At 34.7% G+C, this 16,162-nt stretch overlaps 2 protein-coding genes across 3 annotated transcripts in view; both read right to left on the minus strand.

The window, feature by feature from the left end:
- Window positions 1–16,162, minus strand: part of LOC137631818 (uncharacterized) — a 219,737-nt gene that overhangs the window by 105,232 nt on the left and 98,343 nt on the right. The gene's annotated exons all lie outside the window — the stretch shown is intronic.
- LOC137631819 (uncharacterized) lies at window positions 5,131–8,216 on the minus strand. Its single transcript, XM_068363821.1, has 2 exons — window positions 7,905–8,216; window positions 5,131–6,817 (listed from the first exon to the last, which is right to left on the minus strand). The coding sequence occupies exon 2, from the start codon at window positions 6,757–6,759 to the stop codon at window positions 5,707–5,709; it is 1,053 nt and encodes a 350-aa protein (XP_068219922.1). The 5' UTR covers window positions 6,760–6,817; window positions 7,905–8,216; the 3' UTR covers window positions 5,131–5,706.

Here is a 16,162-nt window from a genome sequence, read left to right on the forward strand (position 1 = left end):
TTGCAATTTCAAATAAATCTTGTTATAAAGCCTTGAGGCCAAGATTTTTTATGTTGAGAATGCCACCCTTTAGAATGAAAAACGAACCGGTCAGCTGGACACTATCCAAGAAAATCATGCTCATTTGAGCAGATATAATTGTTAGCTGTTCTCGCTTTTTAAATTTGTATAGCCACATTAAAAAAAATTGAAGTAATGAAAAGCATTTGCAGGATTTGCATTGCTTGCTTACGAGAATGCACGAAATATCAGAGGAAGTTGGGCTCAAAATAAATAGAAGAAAGACAGAGATGATGAGAAGCAAATATGCAATGGAAGATGAAACATTATTGGAAGGAGAAAGGATCAATGAGGTAGAAACATCTAAATATTTAGGAACTATATTGAAATATTGAAAAAAAAAAAGCAAATCAGACAATGGCTAGTTTGAGTAAAATTTGGAAATCCAATCGCCTGATATTACATATAAAAATCAGACTATATCAGTTTTGTGAGATAGATGTTACACTATGGACATGAGTCATGGTATGAAAATGAAACACTCTCCAATAGATTTAGTAGAAGTATATTGGGAGTTAATGGCAGGACAGGGCTAGAAATGAAATTATAAGAGAGATTACTCGAGTGCCATATGTGGAGATCATGATGAGGGCTATATGGAGATGGTTTGGGCATGCTTTTAGCACTCCCCAAGAGAGATTTGTTCACTAAACGTTTAGTTGGTCTCCACAAGGGACTAGAAGAGTTGGAAGACCCAGGTCTACATGGCTGAGGACTAGGAAGCGTAAAGTATGAGATGGTGAGTGAAGAAGTATTGAAATAAAAGGCCAAGATATAGATGAATGGCGAAATCTAACCAAGGCCCTTTGTGTCAATAGACGTAGGAGGAGATGATGATGGTGATGATGATGATGAATAAATTTCTTAACTTTGATAGGCAAAAGATAGGAGATATAGTCAGGCCAATCTTTGGATAAAAAGAAATAGTATGATGGTGTCGTTTCTCCCTCTTAGTCGCCTCAACTGCATATGTGTAAAGGTCATTGATTCAAAATCTCTTCCTTTGCGAAATCATAAAAGCTCTTTACTGAATACTGCATTTTTTAGGCTGTTGAAGGAAATAACAGGTGCAACATCTACAATATTTCCCTTTGAAGAAGGTTTGGAGTTACAAAGCCAAACTACCTGAGCTTCCTTACCTCCCCTAACTAGAATATTTTTGCCATTAATTGGAAGTGGGACGTTTCCTATCTTCTTTTAAGGATTTTCAGCGGCTCTTATAAGTCTGAGCATCCATCCTTGTAAGAAGCAACGTGCAAGGTTGAAGATGGAGCACTTCTTGCGGTAACCAAGTATACCACATCTATTAATAAAGGGATAAGTCATATTGCTCATTCATAAAATTATGGTATAGAGTTAAATAACCTTAACATTAAAAAACTTATTACATTGATTCAAGTTGATAAAAGCTAAATCTAGGCACCCCATTTTGCAAAGGTAATTCAATCTTAAAAATACTTAACGATGGGAGGTAATTTTGATCTTAATTCTTTGATATACATCAATTTCTTTCCTCATATGGAACAAACAAAAGGTTTTGGAGTATGTGGGCAATGCAGATGCACAAATTTTCATATCAGGGTTTGGAGGTCATTTATGAGGAATAGAGAGCCAATGGAAAAGAAAATGTTCTAGAGACCAACAATATATACATACCATGAATACACATTTTTGTTTATATGATAAACAATAAATACATTCATTGAACAATTGAATTTATATCTAGCTTTTGATGGAACCACCTCCCTTCCTCTTCAGAATAAAAGAGGAAGAAAGATGGTCTCTTCAAAAGCTAAAAATAAATCTATTATTCTTTAATTTATCATCATATATACATATGATCAGCACCAAAGCCACCCTCCCCATCTAAACTAGGATCAAGAAGAGCCCAGCAGCAAAACCACCTCATCCATAGCTCACAAAAATGGTGAAGTTGTGGAAACTACTGGAAACTATCAGGCTCTAGCACAGATCAAACTCCTGAACTTTAGATTAAGAATCAGGGACATTTCAAATAGCCTACCATCAACTATTTTATCACCAGGGCATACCAATCATATGATTTTGCAGGTCATCAAGAGTCCATAACAAGCTTACATATAAACAATGGAGCAAAGGTCATAAGAAATGCAATGGAGTAAACAACAGAATCCAGAGAAAAGGGAAGTTTATCTGAGGACAAATTCATAAAAAATAAATTTTGTAATTATATATAATATATATATATATATATATATATATATTTACATACACACACACACCCATATATATATATATATATATATATATATATATATATATATATATATATATATATATATATATATATATATATATATATATCATAGACCATGTAAATGCATCAGAAATGTTTATTGTAAAGATGAAGTGTGTATATAGTCGAGAATCTCGATATAAAATCTTCAATTATATATATATACATATATATATATATATATATATATATATATATATATATATATATATATATATATTCATTCAACCGCTACTAGTCCAATGCAGAACAAAGTCTTCAGACATGTCCTTCCACTTACATGTGTTTATGGACTCTGTGCCAGTCCACGCCCACATACTTTCTTAGTTTGTCAATCCATTGTCTAGTTTTCCTTCCCCTGCTTCTTTTACAATCTCTAGGGACTCATATAGTTATTCTTAGTGTCCATTTATATTATGTCATTCTCATTACATGTCCTGCCAATGTCCATTTCGTTTTCTTATTTGTTGTTAGAATATCCTCTACTTTAGTTTGTTCTCGCATCCATGTTGCCCCTTTTCTGTCTCTTAGTGTTATTCCTATAATTATTCTTTCAAAAGCTCTTTGATTTATAACTAGCTTATGTTATAAGGCTTTGCTAAGTTATTACTGGTGGGACCATCTCATTAAACACTTTTATTTTTAGAGGAAGGGACATCTTACTCTTCATAACCTCATTTTATTTAACAAATGCTCTCCATCCCAAGCTTATCCTCCTTTTTATTTTGGTCTCATGTCCTGGAGAAACACTTACTGTCTGTCCTAAGTACGTATATTCATTAACAATCTGTACACGATTGTTCATAACTGTTATTTGAGGTCTCTCTGCAATTTCATTGAACATTTTCTTAGTTTTACTCATATTCAGTCCTCTGTTTCTGCTTTCTCTACTAATTTTTTCTATCATCTATTGTAATTCCTCTCATGATTCACTATAAACAACTGTGCCATCTGAAACCCTTAAGTTATTGAGGTATTCCCCATTTATATTAATTTCTACATTTTCCTAATTTAAATTCTTAAAAAACTTCTAGGCGTGCTATGAATAATTTAGAAGAGATGGGTCTCCTTGTCTAACTCCTTTCTCAACTGAAATTTTCTCACTGTCTTTACGTAGTTTTAAGATGGCTGTACTTCCTACATAGATATCTCTAGGTGTTCTAACAAATTCTTCTATTCCTTGTTTTCAAGGGTTTTTCATTAATGCTGATGTTTTGACAGAATCAAAACTTTCTCATAGTCTATAAATGCAATACATGATGATTTGTCATATTCTGTTGATTTTTCCATCACCTGGTTAATTACATGGAGAGGGTGTTGTTGAATACCCACTTCTAAACCTTGGCTGCTCTCTCGGTTGATTAAAATCTACCTGTCTTTCTTTATATTCCATATATTATGGAGAATAACTTATTGGACGGCAATTTTTCAGGTCTTTGGTGCCTCCCTTTTTATGAATTAGTATAATGATTAAGCTTTTCCAAGCTGTAGGTATGGAGTATTTTTGCAGTCATTTAGTGTACAGTTCAGCCATATATATAATATATATATATATATATATATATATATATATATATATACACACACACACACACACACTCACACACAATATTCCACCTACGTCTATTGACGCAAAGGGCCTCGGTTAGATTTCACGTCTCTATCTTGAGCTTTTAATTGAATACTCCTCCATGTGTGTGTGTGGATAGAAACAGTTATATACATTTTATATAAATCATCATCATCTCCTACTACACCTATGGAGCGCAAACGACCTCGATTAAATTTCGCCAGTCGTCTCTATCTTGAGCCTCTAATTCAATAATTCTTTATCCATCGTCTCCAGCTTGAAGGCTATTTCTTATTCGTAAGCTCATATTCTTCTATTATGATCTTTATTATAAGTATTACATTTACCATCTAATTACCTGATGTCCATCTTTCACCCTTTATCTACCAAGAAATGAGGGACAGGATGTTTATCAAAATATTGGCATTTAAATGTTTGGCTTTTGTGACTGACAATTTTCTTGTACTACTTTTGGCCCTTCTACATAACATACCATAATTTTGGATTGACAAATTATCGTGGTTTTACAAACTTCTTTCAATGTGGGATGTTCTTCCTAAAAATGTAGATGAATTGGTGGAATTTAAAAGGTTCAAACTTCCACCAAATGTTTTCAATTTGAGCTTGCTGACACAAGTGTCTTTTTAGAATTTATGAAATTTAATGGTGTTACTGTTCTTTAAATATCTTACATCCATTATTAATTACTTCTCATCTGACATGCATTTCAAAAACTGCTGAGAATTTTCAATTTTGAGGCCGGAGAGGCCTTCAGCATTGAATCTCTCACCATTGGGTTACTCTTCATCGAGCAAGAGCTGGAGTTGGGACTGGAGATAATCTTTATAGTGGAGTCTTGGGCTCCTAACCGGAGCCACGTAGTGCCTAGCCTATATGGGCAGCCCATTCACATAACGGACCATATTTTTGATGAGTGTGAACAGGACTCAATCTGTAAAGATTTGGATAAATGTAATCAGGTCGTCTTACAATTGGCGCAATATGATGATTACTTCTCATACAGTTTCTTCATTCTCCAATTTCCTTTCCTTGCTGGGCCATTACCCTCGTTTAGAGCCCTTGGGCTTTTAGCATTGATTTTCCAACTAAGGTTGTAGCTTAGCTAATAATAACAAAAATCCTTCTCCTGGTTTGGTTTTGGTCAAGAAAACTCCTTGTTTAATTTCTTTTGACAAGAGATTAAAAAAAAAGAAAATTAAGAGAATTTAAAAGATCATATCTTTTATTTTTTTTCCAAAATAATACATTCAAATATGAATTACAAAATTTTGAATGTTAACTTTCAATTATGTTATAATATCTAATAGTCAACCACTTAAGTTATCCGAGTAAGCATGTGTTGTACACTTGCATATTTGTGTATGCATTTACCCTGCATAAATCCATTTGACCTTTCTTTCATTCCCTTAAGAGTCAGTTTATCAATATAAGATATTTTCCTTTCGCCAATAGAAGGTTTAAGCTTGAACCGTCTGTACACTTTTAACAAGGGAAAATAAAGGTCCATTTTAAACACTAATTCACATAACATAAAACAGGTTTAGTGCAATTTTCTCTGATACATGAAAAATAGAATATACATCCAAGAAAGAAAGAAAGACGTTCCACAGTTGTTCACTTAAGAATAATTCTTCCAATGTTTTCTTTTTAAAACACCGACATATCATGATTACTACAAACTAATTAATCAAAGATATTGGTATAAAATGTCCATCTTAACTTGCTTTAAAACATGTACCTTTGCAGTCCTCCATTGCACATCAACACATTCAACTTTACATTACAAACCAGTGTAATTCTTCATTAAAAGAGCTTCTCTAAGTTGCTTCTCCCGTTTCTTCAGTTCTTCAACCTCCTTCCGTAACATATCTCTTTCCCTAGTGACAGCATCAACTCTTTCTCCGAGATCCTTCAACTTGTCTTTTTTTCGATCTCTATTCTTTTTGGCATTTATAGCATTCAGTCGCTTTTTCTCTTCCAATGGGTCCACCAGCTCCTCCATTATCTCGTACTTTTTGGGCTTTTTCACTCTCTGTCGACGGTATGTTCTAGGTTTGGTTGGACCAGTCTTTGCAGGTGATGGGGAAGGCGTGTTTGGCTGCTCGATAGACATGGGTGATGCATCACTTCCACAAGGGATTTCAGATTCCACTGGAGCTCCAGATATACCAGGTGACATTGTGGTGGTTAGTGGGATGACGGGCTGCGTTCCAAGTAAATTAACTGAATTAACTGGCGTATTGTAAGAGTCACCAGTAATGAAAAAAACTCCATTAGACGCCTCCTGCGCAAGGATCACTGTCGGTTCTGAGTTGGACGAGGCATTCAGTACCACAGGGGACGAGGCATTCAGTACCACAGGGGACGAGGCATTCAGTACCACAGGTGAAGTGTTGTCATTAGTTTCCATAACAAAAGGAGAAATATTGTCAGGAGCATTGATTATAATATGGGCAGTACTGTCAACAGCAGTTGTCGCATGAGAAGTATTGTCTAATTGAATTACATGGCCAATGTTGTTACAACCATTAGAGTCCGAGACTTCTGCAATTCCCTGGAAGCCTGACACTTCCTCGGTATCGATGGCATAATAGCATGTCTGGTTGATATTAGATCCAAAATCCTGCTGAGGAGTTGGTGGCTGCAATGTGATGTACTCGCTGGTGTTCACATCAACCAGTTTCAAGTTATTTTCCCCCATGACTGGTGAGGGTGCATTGATTCCCAGTCGATCCATCAAGTCTCCGTCGTCGTCAATGTAAGAGAGCAAGTCGAATTCACCAGGTTTACCATTGAAGGTTCCTATGACAGGATCACCTGTAACTTGAGCCATTCTGATTCGAAGATGGTACCACCAGCCAACAGGGTTAGAACCTCTCCACGCCCTAGACCTGGGAAAGATTGGAAGTACTCTATGAGTTAAGAATTTCAAATATTCACACAAAAAAACATTATAGTGACTGAAACAATGCTCATGAGGTTTGAGGAGGTAAAGTTAACAAACAGTACAAGCTAGCATTCAACTTGAAATCTAGGCCTACTTAAGAAATACGAATGAAAGCCACCTCATTTCTAATTAAATTAACGAAGCAATTTGTCCTTTTGCAATGTTATTCACTATTAATGATTCCGTGAATGGCTTAGATTAAGATGGCTTCATGGCAGCACAAGTAGTTGCTCTACAGTGAATGATAGGCATTAACGATATGTAGGCCTACTTGTGATTCCCGTTATGAATCTCAAAGCAGAGTTTATGAATTACAGTATTGGCCTTAACGATATGTAGGCCTACTTGTGATTCCCGTTATTAATTACAGTATGCTTAATTTCATTAAGTATGTCTATATACGTAATAAATCTATATCTCTATACCGTAATGAATACGTGTCAATGTATTGCCTTAATATTTCTTTTCATTTTAACTGGTTCTAATTATTACTTAAAGTCTATATCAAATTAAGAAAACAATTATTACGGGAATTTCACTAAGTAATTTCTCAATGCCATTCGTCTGCAACTTTTAAGACTTTCTAAATTCCTTAAGAAAAAAATATCTTATAAAAACCATATATATTATATATATACAAAAAATATCTAATATATATATATATATATATATATATATATATATATATATATATATATATAATATATATATATATATATATATATATATATATATATATATATATATATATATATATATATATATATATATATATTAGACAGACGATAAAAAATCCATTAGATTTTTATTAATATTCTTAATGTTTAATAAGAATATCGCATAAGCAGTCTTGTACGATTCGATTTCACCTCTCTTCAAACACCAGTGAGTCACCGATAGACAATAGACTAATGATAGATATCAAAATAATTAACAAAATTCCTACCAACATTGAATTACGAAAAGAACTATACACATTGTAAGAGCAAGTTTAAGACATTCATTTTAAAAAACAATAAAAGAATAATCACCTTTTTTCAGAGAAGAGTGACGAACTTATACGTCAATATACATCACTGCAGATTTCAAGATCGTGTGCTATTCAGCCCCAACTGTTTACACATCCACAAATAGCAGTCCCATCTTCCAACAGGCCAATAGTCACATCACCGAGGCCTTATTCCACCAGAAATGTCATCAACACACTGCTTCATGAGCGTCTATCACCTCATAAGAAATATTATAACGTAGTAGGCGGATATTGATAGATGTGTTACGCTTACGAGGAACAACTCAATGCACAGTGTGTACTTGGCGGAGGTATCACAGTATATAAGTGATGCAACTGTCTGACGAGTCGGTAGCAGTGTTGCCAGATATGGAGATTTATTCCTAGATTTGGGTTTTTTGGTTGTCTGATGGGGATATTCTGTACAAATTTCTATGAAGAAACAAAGACGATTATGACTTTATATTGCTGCAATTAGTTTGCTTGCGCTTATACGAAGTATATTGAGTAATTTCTGTATTAGTAAAGCCTACACGATCAAGACAGAAGAGAATATATTTGTGGAAATTGGGATTTTTAGGTTGTTTTAAGGATTTTTTATCACGTTTTGTGGATTTTTATACTAACCCATCTGGCAACACTGCTCGGTAGCCAAGGGAGGGGTAAATCGTGACGTCACACTAGAATAAAGCCTTGCCATTGGTTAGAGTGAGCACCGTACGTACGCACTTCGCCTCTCGCCCCGTGGGGAAGTACGTACCGATACGTATCGCCTTCGAAGTCTACAGTGAAGACAACAAAGGCAGAACTTCAGAAGCGCCACGGTAACGGAAAACAAGATGTAGTTCGGCCACCGACCAATAGACGGCGCAAATGAACATATATTTCTTTAAAAGTGGATATCATCAATAAAGGTTTAATATGAAAGGTATGAATAAGAGAAGTGTTGAAATAACGTTTCCTCTATACATAAACTCCAATAAAGATATCTGACACACTGACGATACACCGGAAACAAGTAATAAATGGCATGGGATCATAAAGAGTAAAGGGCGAACATTCCAATCTTCCCTTTTTATTCGAGAACTTTCCTGGGAACACCGAAAGAATATCTTAAAACTTCACTATTTTATCGTGGCAACAATATTTTACTTCAATTACAACACAATACATAAAAAAAACACTTTATTTTTTATTTCCACCTAGATTTCCTTAAATTAAGAAAATTAGTTGTTACTTAACATGATGCAACATTTTTATTTTGGCAACAATATCTAGACATCTCTCAGCAAAAGTTTAAAAAAATACTCAGATCTAGAGAGTAAAGCCTTGTGTGTAACAACTGAAAGAAATACTCCATTGTACAAATAAAATAAGACTAAGATATCAACAATCGAAATTATGACGCAAGGGCGTAGCAACAAAGCACAGTGAGGTGGCAGTCAGGGTTGCCAGGTTTTCTAAATGAGAAAAGGTCAATTTCTAATCAACAGAGGCTTTAAAAGGTCAACCCATTAATAGAAAAAGGTCAAAAATATAGTATTTAAGGGCCGGCTTTTTTCATATTACTAAAGGCCAACCTATTTAAATACAAAAGGTCAAATTTGAGTTTTTTTGGGCCGGAAAAAAGGCCAAACTGACAACCCTTTTGGCAGTCGGCTGGTCACTTGATCGTGCACAAATTGCACATTTCTCGTGTCATACTTACGAACATACTTCAGGCTGGCATGCGGTACCTGGGATGTGTAGACATGTTTCTAACAAGTTTTCAGGCTGGTATACGTATAGGTATCTGAAAATAAAACTGTTTCGTAGCAAATAGATAAGGGTGGGGTTGCATCCGGCCAGAAGCACAATGAAGGTATTGAATTAATGGGGCTAGTCCATGGTATCAAAATACACACCTAATGATTATATATATATATATATATATATATATATATATATATATATATATATATATATATATATATATATATATATATATATATATATATATATATATATATATATATATATATATACATACAGTATATATATATATATATATATATATATATATATATATATATATATATATATATATATATATATATATATATATATATATATTACTAAATGCAAGGTCTGAATCTTATTAGAATCAAACAATAATATCTTGAATAAATGTTGTATTTTTTTATTTTTTTTCTTTATTTAAGAAATGCGCATTTTAAATTATCACAATCTATAATATAAACAAATAAATTTTTTAACTGACATATTCCCAATTGCAACCTCTCCAATTCATCTAAATATGCTTTTATACTACAAAATCGTGAACATTTTTTGAACAGAATTTTTAAACCCAATTCTCTTAAGATCAAAGGTACTTATTGTTTGAGCTATATTTAATTTCATCCCTTTAATGCGAGTGTTGTTCTATTGTACTGCCAACGGACTAACCTTCACAATGGCCGTCCTCATCTGGGAATACCCAAGTGTTGATGATAATTTAGCTGATCTCGTTCTCATCATCATCATCATTTCCACCTACGCTTACTGACGCAAAGGGCCTCGGTTAGATTTCCATTGTCGGATCTATCTTGAGCTTTTAATTCATCTCCTACTTCGCGCTTCATAGTCCTCAGCCTTGTAGGTCTGTTCTTCCAACTCTTCTAATGCCTTGTGGAGCCCTGCTGAACGTTTGGTGAACCAATCTCTCTCGGGGAGTGCGAAGAGCATGCCCAAACCATCTCCATCTATCCCTCATCATCTCATCCAGATATGGCACTCGAGTAATCTCTCTTATAGTTTCATTTCTAATCCTGTCCTGCCATTTAACTCCCAATGTCCTTCTGAGGCCTTTATTCTTAAATCTACTAAATCTATTGGAGATTGTTTCACTGTCAAACCGTGACTCATGTCCATATATATATATATATATATATATATATATATATATATATATATATATATATATATATATATATGGTCAGTTTCTAAGGCGTTGTCCTACTCGATAGAGCAATGTCACTGTCCCTTGCTTCTGCCATTCATAAACGTCCTTTAACCTTTTAAACAGTTCTTGGTAAGGTCTCCTACGACAGGAGTTCGAACATCCTTAGAAAAAACAGCAGCGTAACGAACAAATTCGAATATATTTTCATAATACTAATTCTTTTAACCTTTCGTAACTCCGAGTTCATTTGAATAACATTATTATTATTATTATTATTATTATTATTACTAGCTAAGCTACAACCCTACTTGGAAAAGCAAGACGCTATAAGCCTAGGGGCCCCAACAGGGAAAACAGCCCAGTAAGGAAAAGAATCTAAGACAAAACAAAATGTTTTAAGAACAGTAACAACATTAACATAACTGTATCATATAAAAACTATAAAAACTTAACAAAATAAGAGGAAGAGAAATAAGATAGAATAGTGTGCCCGAGTGTACCCTCAAGCAAGAGAACTCTACCCCAAGACCGTGGAAGAAGACCAGGTACAGAGGCTATGGCACTACCCAAGCTTAGAGAACAATGGTTTAATTTTGGAGTGTCCTTCTCCTATTAGAGCTGCTTCTTACCATAGCTAAAGAGTCTCTTCTACCCTTACCAAGAGGAAAGTAGCCACTGAACAATTACATTGCAGTGTTAACCCCTTGAGCTAGGAAGAATTGTTTGGTAATCTGCGTTGTCAGGTGTATGAGGACAGAGGAGAATATGTAAAGAATAGGCCAGACTATTCGGTGTATGTTTAGGCAAAAGGAAGAGCCGTAACCAGAGAGGAGGATCCAATGTAGTACTGTCTGGCCAGTAACTCTCTAGCGGTAGTATCTCAACGGGGTGGCTGGCCAACCTACTACATCTGTAATAATCCTGGCATCAGGGCCTTCTCAGGGGAAGAAGTTGGCGTATACATATACATATTTTATTTTGACAGGGGAAGAATAGTAAAAATTGACAAAATTCACAGGAAAATATTTCCTTAACCAAAAATATATGCTGCCTGACATCCTAGAAGACCGCATTAGCCTTGAATAGAATTGATCCTTCCATTAATAACACAAATGAGAGCTGATACCTTACCCTACCCCGAAGGTATGGTATTATTATCATTATTATTATTATTATTATTATTATTATTATTATTACTACTTGTCAAGCTTTAATCCTAGTTGGAAAAACGGGATACTATAAGTCCAGGTTCCAACAGGGAAAAATAAGCTCAGTGAGGAAAGAAAACAAGAAAATAAACTACAGAATTAATGAACATAAAATAAAATATTTTAAGAACAGTTTAGTAACATTAAAATAGATCTTTAATATATAATCTATAAAAAATTCAAAAATTAAGATAAAAAATAAAAAGATAATAAGAGTGTACCCATAAGTAAGAGAACTCTACTAAAGACAGTGGAAGACCATGGTACAGAGGCTATGGAACTACCCAAGACCAGAGAACAATAGTTTGATTCGAGTGCCCTTCTCCTAGATGAGCTGCTTACCATAAGTGAAGAGTCTCTTCTACCCTTACCAAGAGGAAAGTAGCCACTGAACAATTACAGTGCAGTAGTTAAACCCCTTGAGCGAAGAATTGTTTGGTAATTTCAGTGTTGTCAGGTGTATGAGGACAAAGGAAAATATGGAAAGAATAGGCCAGACTATTCTGTGCATGTGTTGGCAAGGAAAAAAAGGGTCGTAATCAAAGAGAGGGACCCTATGTAGTACTATCTGGCCAGCAAAGGACCCAACAACTCTCCTAGTGGTACTACCTCAACTGGAGTGTGTCTCAAGTGTAAGCCAAATCAGCTTGGTGGGACATGATCATTATACAAATTAGAATAGAATCCTTCTGATTCTAATCATAGAGACAGGCAAACCGGACAGGAAGCTGAGCGTTCTATCTTTAAAATACCCAGAAATCCAAGGACCGGTTTCTTAGAGACACTCCCCGATATCAATATGAGAATGTTGAAATTTGCGGGATACGAACACCACCGGATGTCCGATAAATCTATCACAACTCCCACAAATGGTTTAAAAATTAACCCCAATTCCAGTAATGGTGTCCGTTCTCAATAATATAGACAGTGATAAGAAAAAGGATTTTTTTTTAACATATATTGAAAATCAAAAGGTATGAATAAGTGTTAAAATATCAAATAGTTATCGTCAAATCGTTACCAAAAAGACCTTCAAGGAAAGGGGATATGATTGAACTAATTGGCACAGGAATCATATTGAAACAGGTAAAAATATAAAATTACATGACTACTTTACTTTCTTTTTTCCAAAGACAATTCGATTAGAATGAAAACTTTCCTCTCTTAAAACTTTTTGAAGTGAAATCTCATATTAAACTTAAAAAGAAATCAATACAAGATGGATAATTAATTCAAATAAAGGAGATTGAAGTAATAATAAGACAGGAAAAATATTAGAGATACATTTTGAGTTATACTGACTAAGAAAGTATTCTCTATTCGGAAAAAAATGGCTTATTGAGAGTTTTTTAAGATTTTCGGTGATGAATCTATTCTGAAGAAGTGTTTCAATTCTTCCATTCTTTCTTGTTTCGAGTATTGTTCTCCTGTCTGGTCTTCAGCTGCTGTTTCTCATCTTAATTTGTTGGACAGGAATTTATCAAATTTCTTATTCCTGATCTAGATATTAATCTCTGGCACCATCATTTAATTAGTTCGTTATGCATGTTGCTTAAGATATTTCTTAATTCTGACCATCCTTTACATTCAGATCTTCCCGGACAGTTCCACCCTGTTCGTAATACTAGGCATAAAGTTAATTCTAATAAGTCAGGCCTTCTCCATCATGAGGCTCATAACTACACAGTATTCTAGAAGTTTTATTCCAGCTGTGACCAAGTTGTGGAATGATCTTAGGTAGTTGAATAGGTGGAACTTGGAGCAAATGTTATGTTGAACAGGCTGACCATGAGTCTCTATAGTTTATCTATGAAATATCTATTTCCATGTTGTGACTGTCCTTGAAATATCTTGTTATAATTGTTCAATATTTCTAATATCTTTTATCTATTTCCTTATTACCTTTCCCGACTGGGCTATTTTTCATTGCTGGAGCCCTTAGGCTTACAGCATCTTGCTTTTCCGACGAGGGTTGTAGCTGAGCAAAGATCCGGCAGTAATTTTAGCCATCTAAAAGCGGGAGAAAGAGAACGTGATGTTAGTAGAGTACTACAACGGATGTCTAACGTCAGCTGGACGACGCATCCTGATACAAAAGGATGTGTTCTCTTCAAACTGCCTTAAATGGAAAAACGGTTTACGGTCGCCAACTTTGATAAGGAAATGTAGACCCACCATTTTGATTTCCCATAATCATTTCTTTATTTGGGGTCTTTATTAAATGAAGCTTTTGCAGTTAAAAGTTATTTGGCCGTTTTTATTATTATTACTAGCTAAGCTACAACCCTAGTTGGAAAACCATGATGCTATAAGCCCAGGGGCTCCAACAGGGAAAAATAGCCTAGTAAGGAAATGAAATAATGAAGTGAATGAACGATATAGGAAGTAAAGAACAAATTAAATAAAATATTTCAAAAACACTAACATTAAAACATATCTTTCATACCTAAATTATAAAGACTTATGTCAGCCTGTTCAACAGAAAAACATCTGCTGCAAGTTTGAACTTTTTGAAGTTCTACTAATTCAACTACCCGATTAGGAAGATAATTCCACAACTTGGTCACAGCTGGAATAAAACTTCTGGAATACTGTCGGTTTCAATTTACCGTTTAAAAAAGATGTAGGGGAATTTTTAGATTTTGACTTCATTTTATTTAGTCTGTAAATGTCTTAACGATAATGGTGACCATAGTGATGATTAACGGGTTATGGCTATATGTACTGTAACCATATATAGGCTATACATTCTTATGCATATGTACATAATATGCATGTGAATACATACAGAAGGATATTGGGAGTTAAATCGCAGGACAGGATTAGAAGTGAAACAATATGATAGATTACTCGAGTGCCATATGTAGATGAGATAATGGTGAGGGGTAGATGGAGGTGGTTTGGGCATACTCTTCACCCTCTCCAAGAGAGATTACTTCACCAAACTTTCAACTGGGCTCCATAAGGCACTAGAAGAGTTGGAAGACCCAGGCCTGCATGGCTGAGGACTATGAAGCATGATGTAGGAAATGATGAAAGGAGAAGTATTGAATTAAAAGTTCAAGATAGAGACGACTGGCGAAATCTAACTTAGGCCCTTTTCGTCAATAGGAGGAGATGATGATGATGGTGATGATGAATACTCACATCTATACACGGGTTATAGGTCAAAATTGTATCTAAAAAAAAAACCTACTATATTTTCTATTTTAATCCCTTCATAACTTCAAAACTCTCACCTTCATTCATATAAACTTCCTAAAATAATAAACCTCTCCATGAAAAACTGGTAAGATGATGAAAATTATTTTGAATGATTTTAAAAACCTAATTTGGGCAATAAAATCTGCTCGTCCTTTAATAATTAAGACTTCAAACAATTTCGACTATCCTATATCATTGAGTAGTTATATTTTAGTAATATAATAATGAAACAAATAATGTGAATTGATAAAATAAGGCTGACAAAGTTATGAATTCAGGGAGTGGCTGTGGAGTAAGAATTGCTCATAGAATTATTAATGAAATCTCAACTGGGGGCAAAGAAGCAGCATATACCCATCAAAAAGAGAGATGGGTCTGTTATAACAACAGAAGATGAAGAAAGGCAACGTTGGATGGAACACTTTAGAGGGGTCATGAATAGGAAATATGAAGGGAATAATTTGACCGATAAATTATTTGATTGATAAAGACCTTGAAGTACCCATGAATGAACTCTGTGTTTGAAGTCGAAGCAATCCTTAAAAAACTCAAGAGATGGAAAGCCCCAGGATACGATGGAATAACAGCTGAGATGATATTGGCCGAAAATGAAGTGACTCCCAGAATTCTTACAAGATTAATCATCACCCACGTCCTGTTTCATAGTCCTCAGACATGTAGGCCTGGGTCTTCCAACTGTTCTAGTGCCTTGTGGAGCACTATTGAAAGTTTGGTCAACTAATCTCTCTTGGGGAGTGCAAAGAACATGCCCAAACCATCTCCATCTACCCCTCACCATGATCTCATCCATATATGGCACTCGAGTAATCTCTATTATAGTTTCCTTTCTAATCCTGTCCTGCCATTTAACTCCCAATATCCTTCTGAGGGATTTGTTTTCAAATCTACAGAATCTGTTAGATACTG

Source organism: Palaemon carinicauda, chromosome 40 (genome assembly GCF_036898095.1).
Source record: "Palaemon carinicauda isolate YSFRI2023 chromosome 40, ASM3689809v2, whole genome shotgun sequence".
Taxonomy (NCBI): Eukaryota; Metazoa; Arthropoda; class Malacostraca; order Decapoda; family Palaemonidae; genus Palaemon; species Palaemon carinicauda.

Excerpts from the sequence above, each read along its gene's own strand:
- LOC137631819 (XM_068363821.1), bottom strand. The coding sequence starts at position 6,759 with ATGGCTCAAGTTACAGGTGATCCTGTCATAGGAACCTTCAATGGTAAA.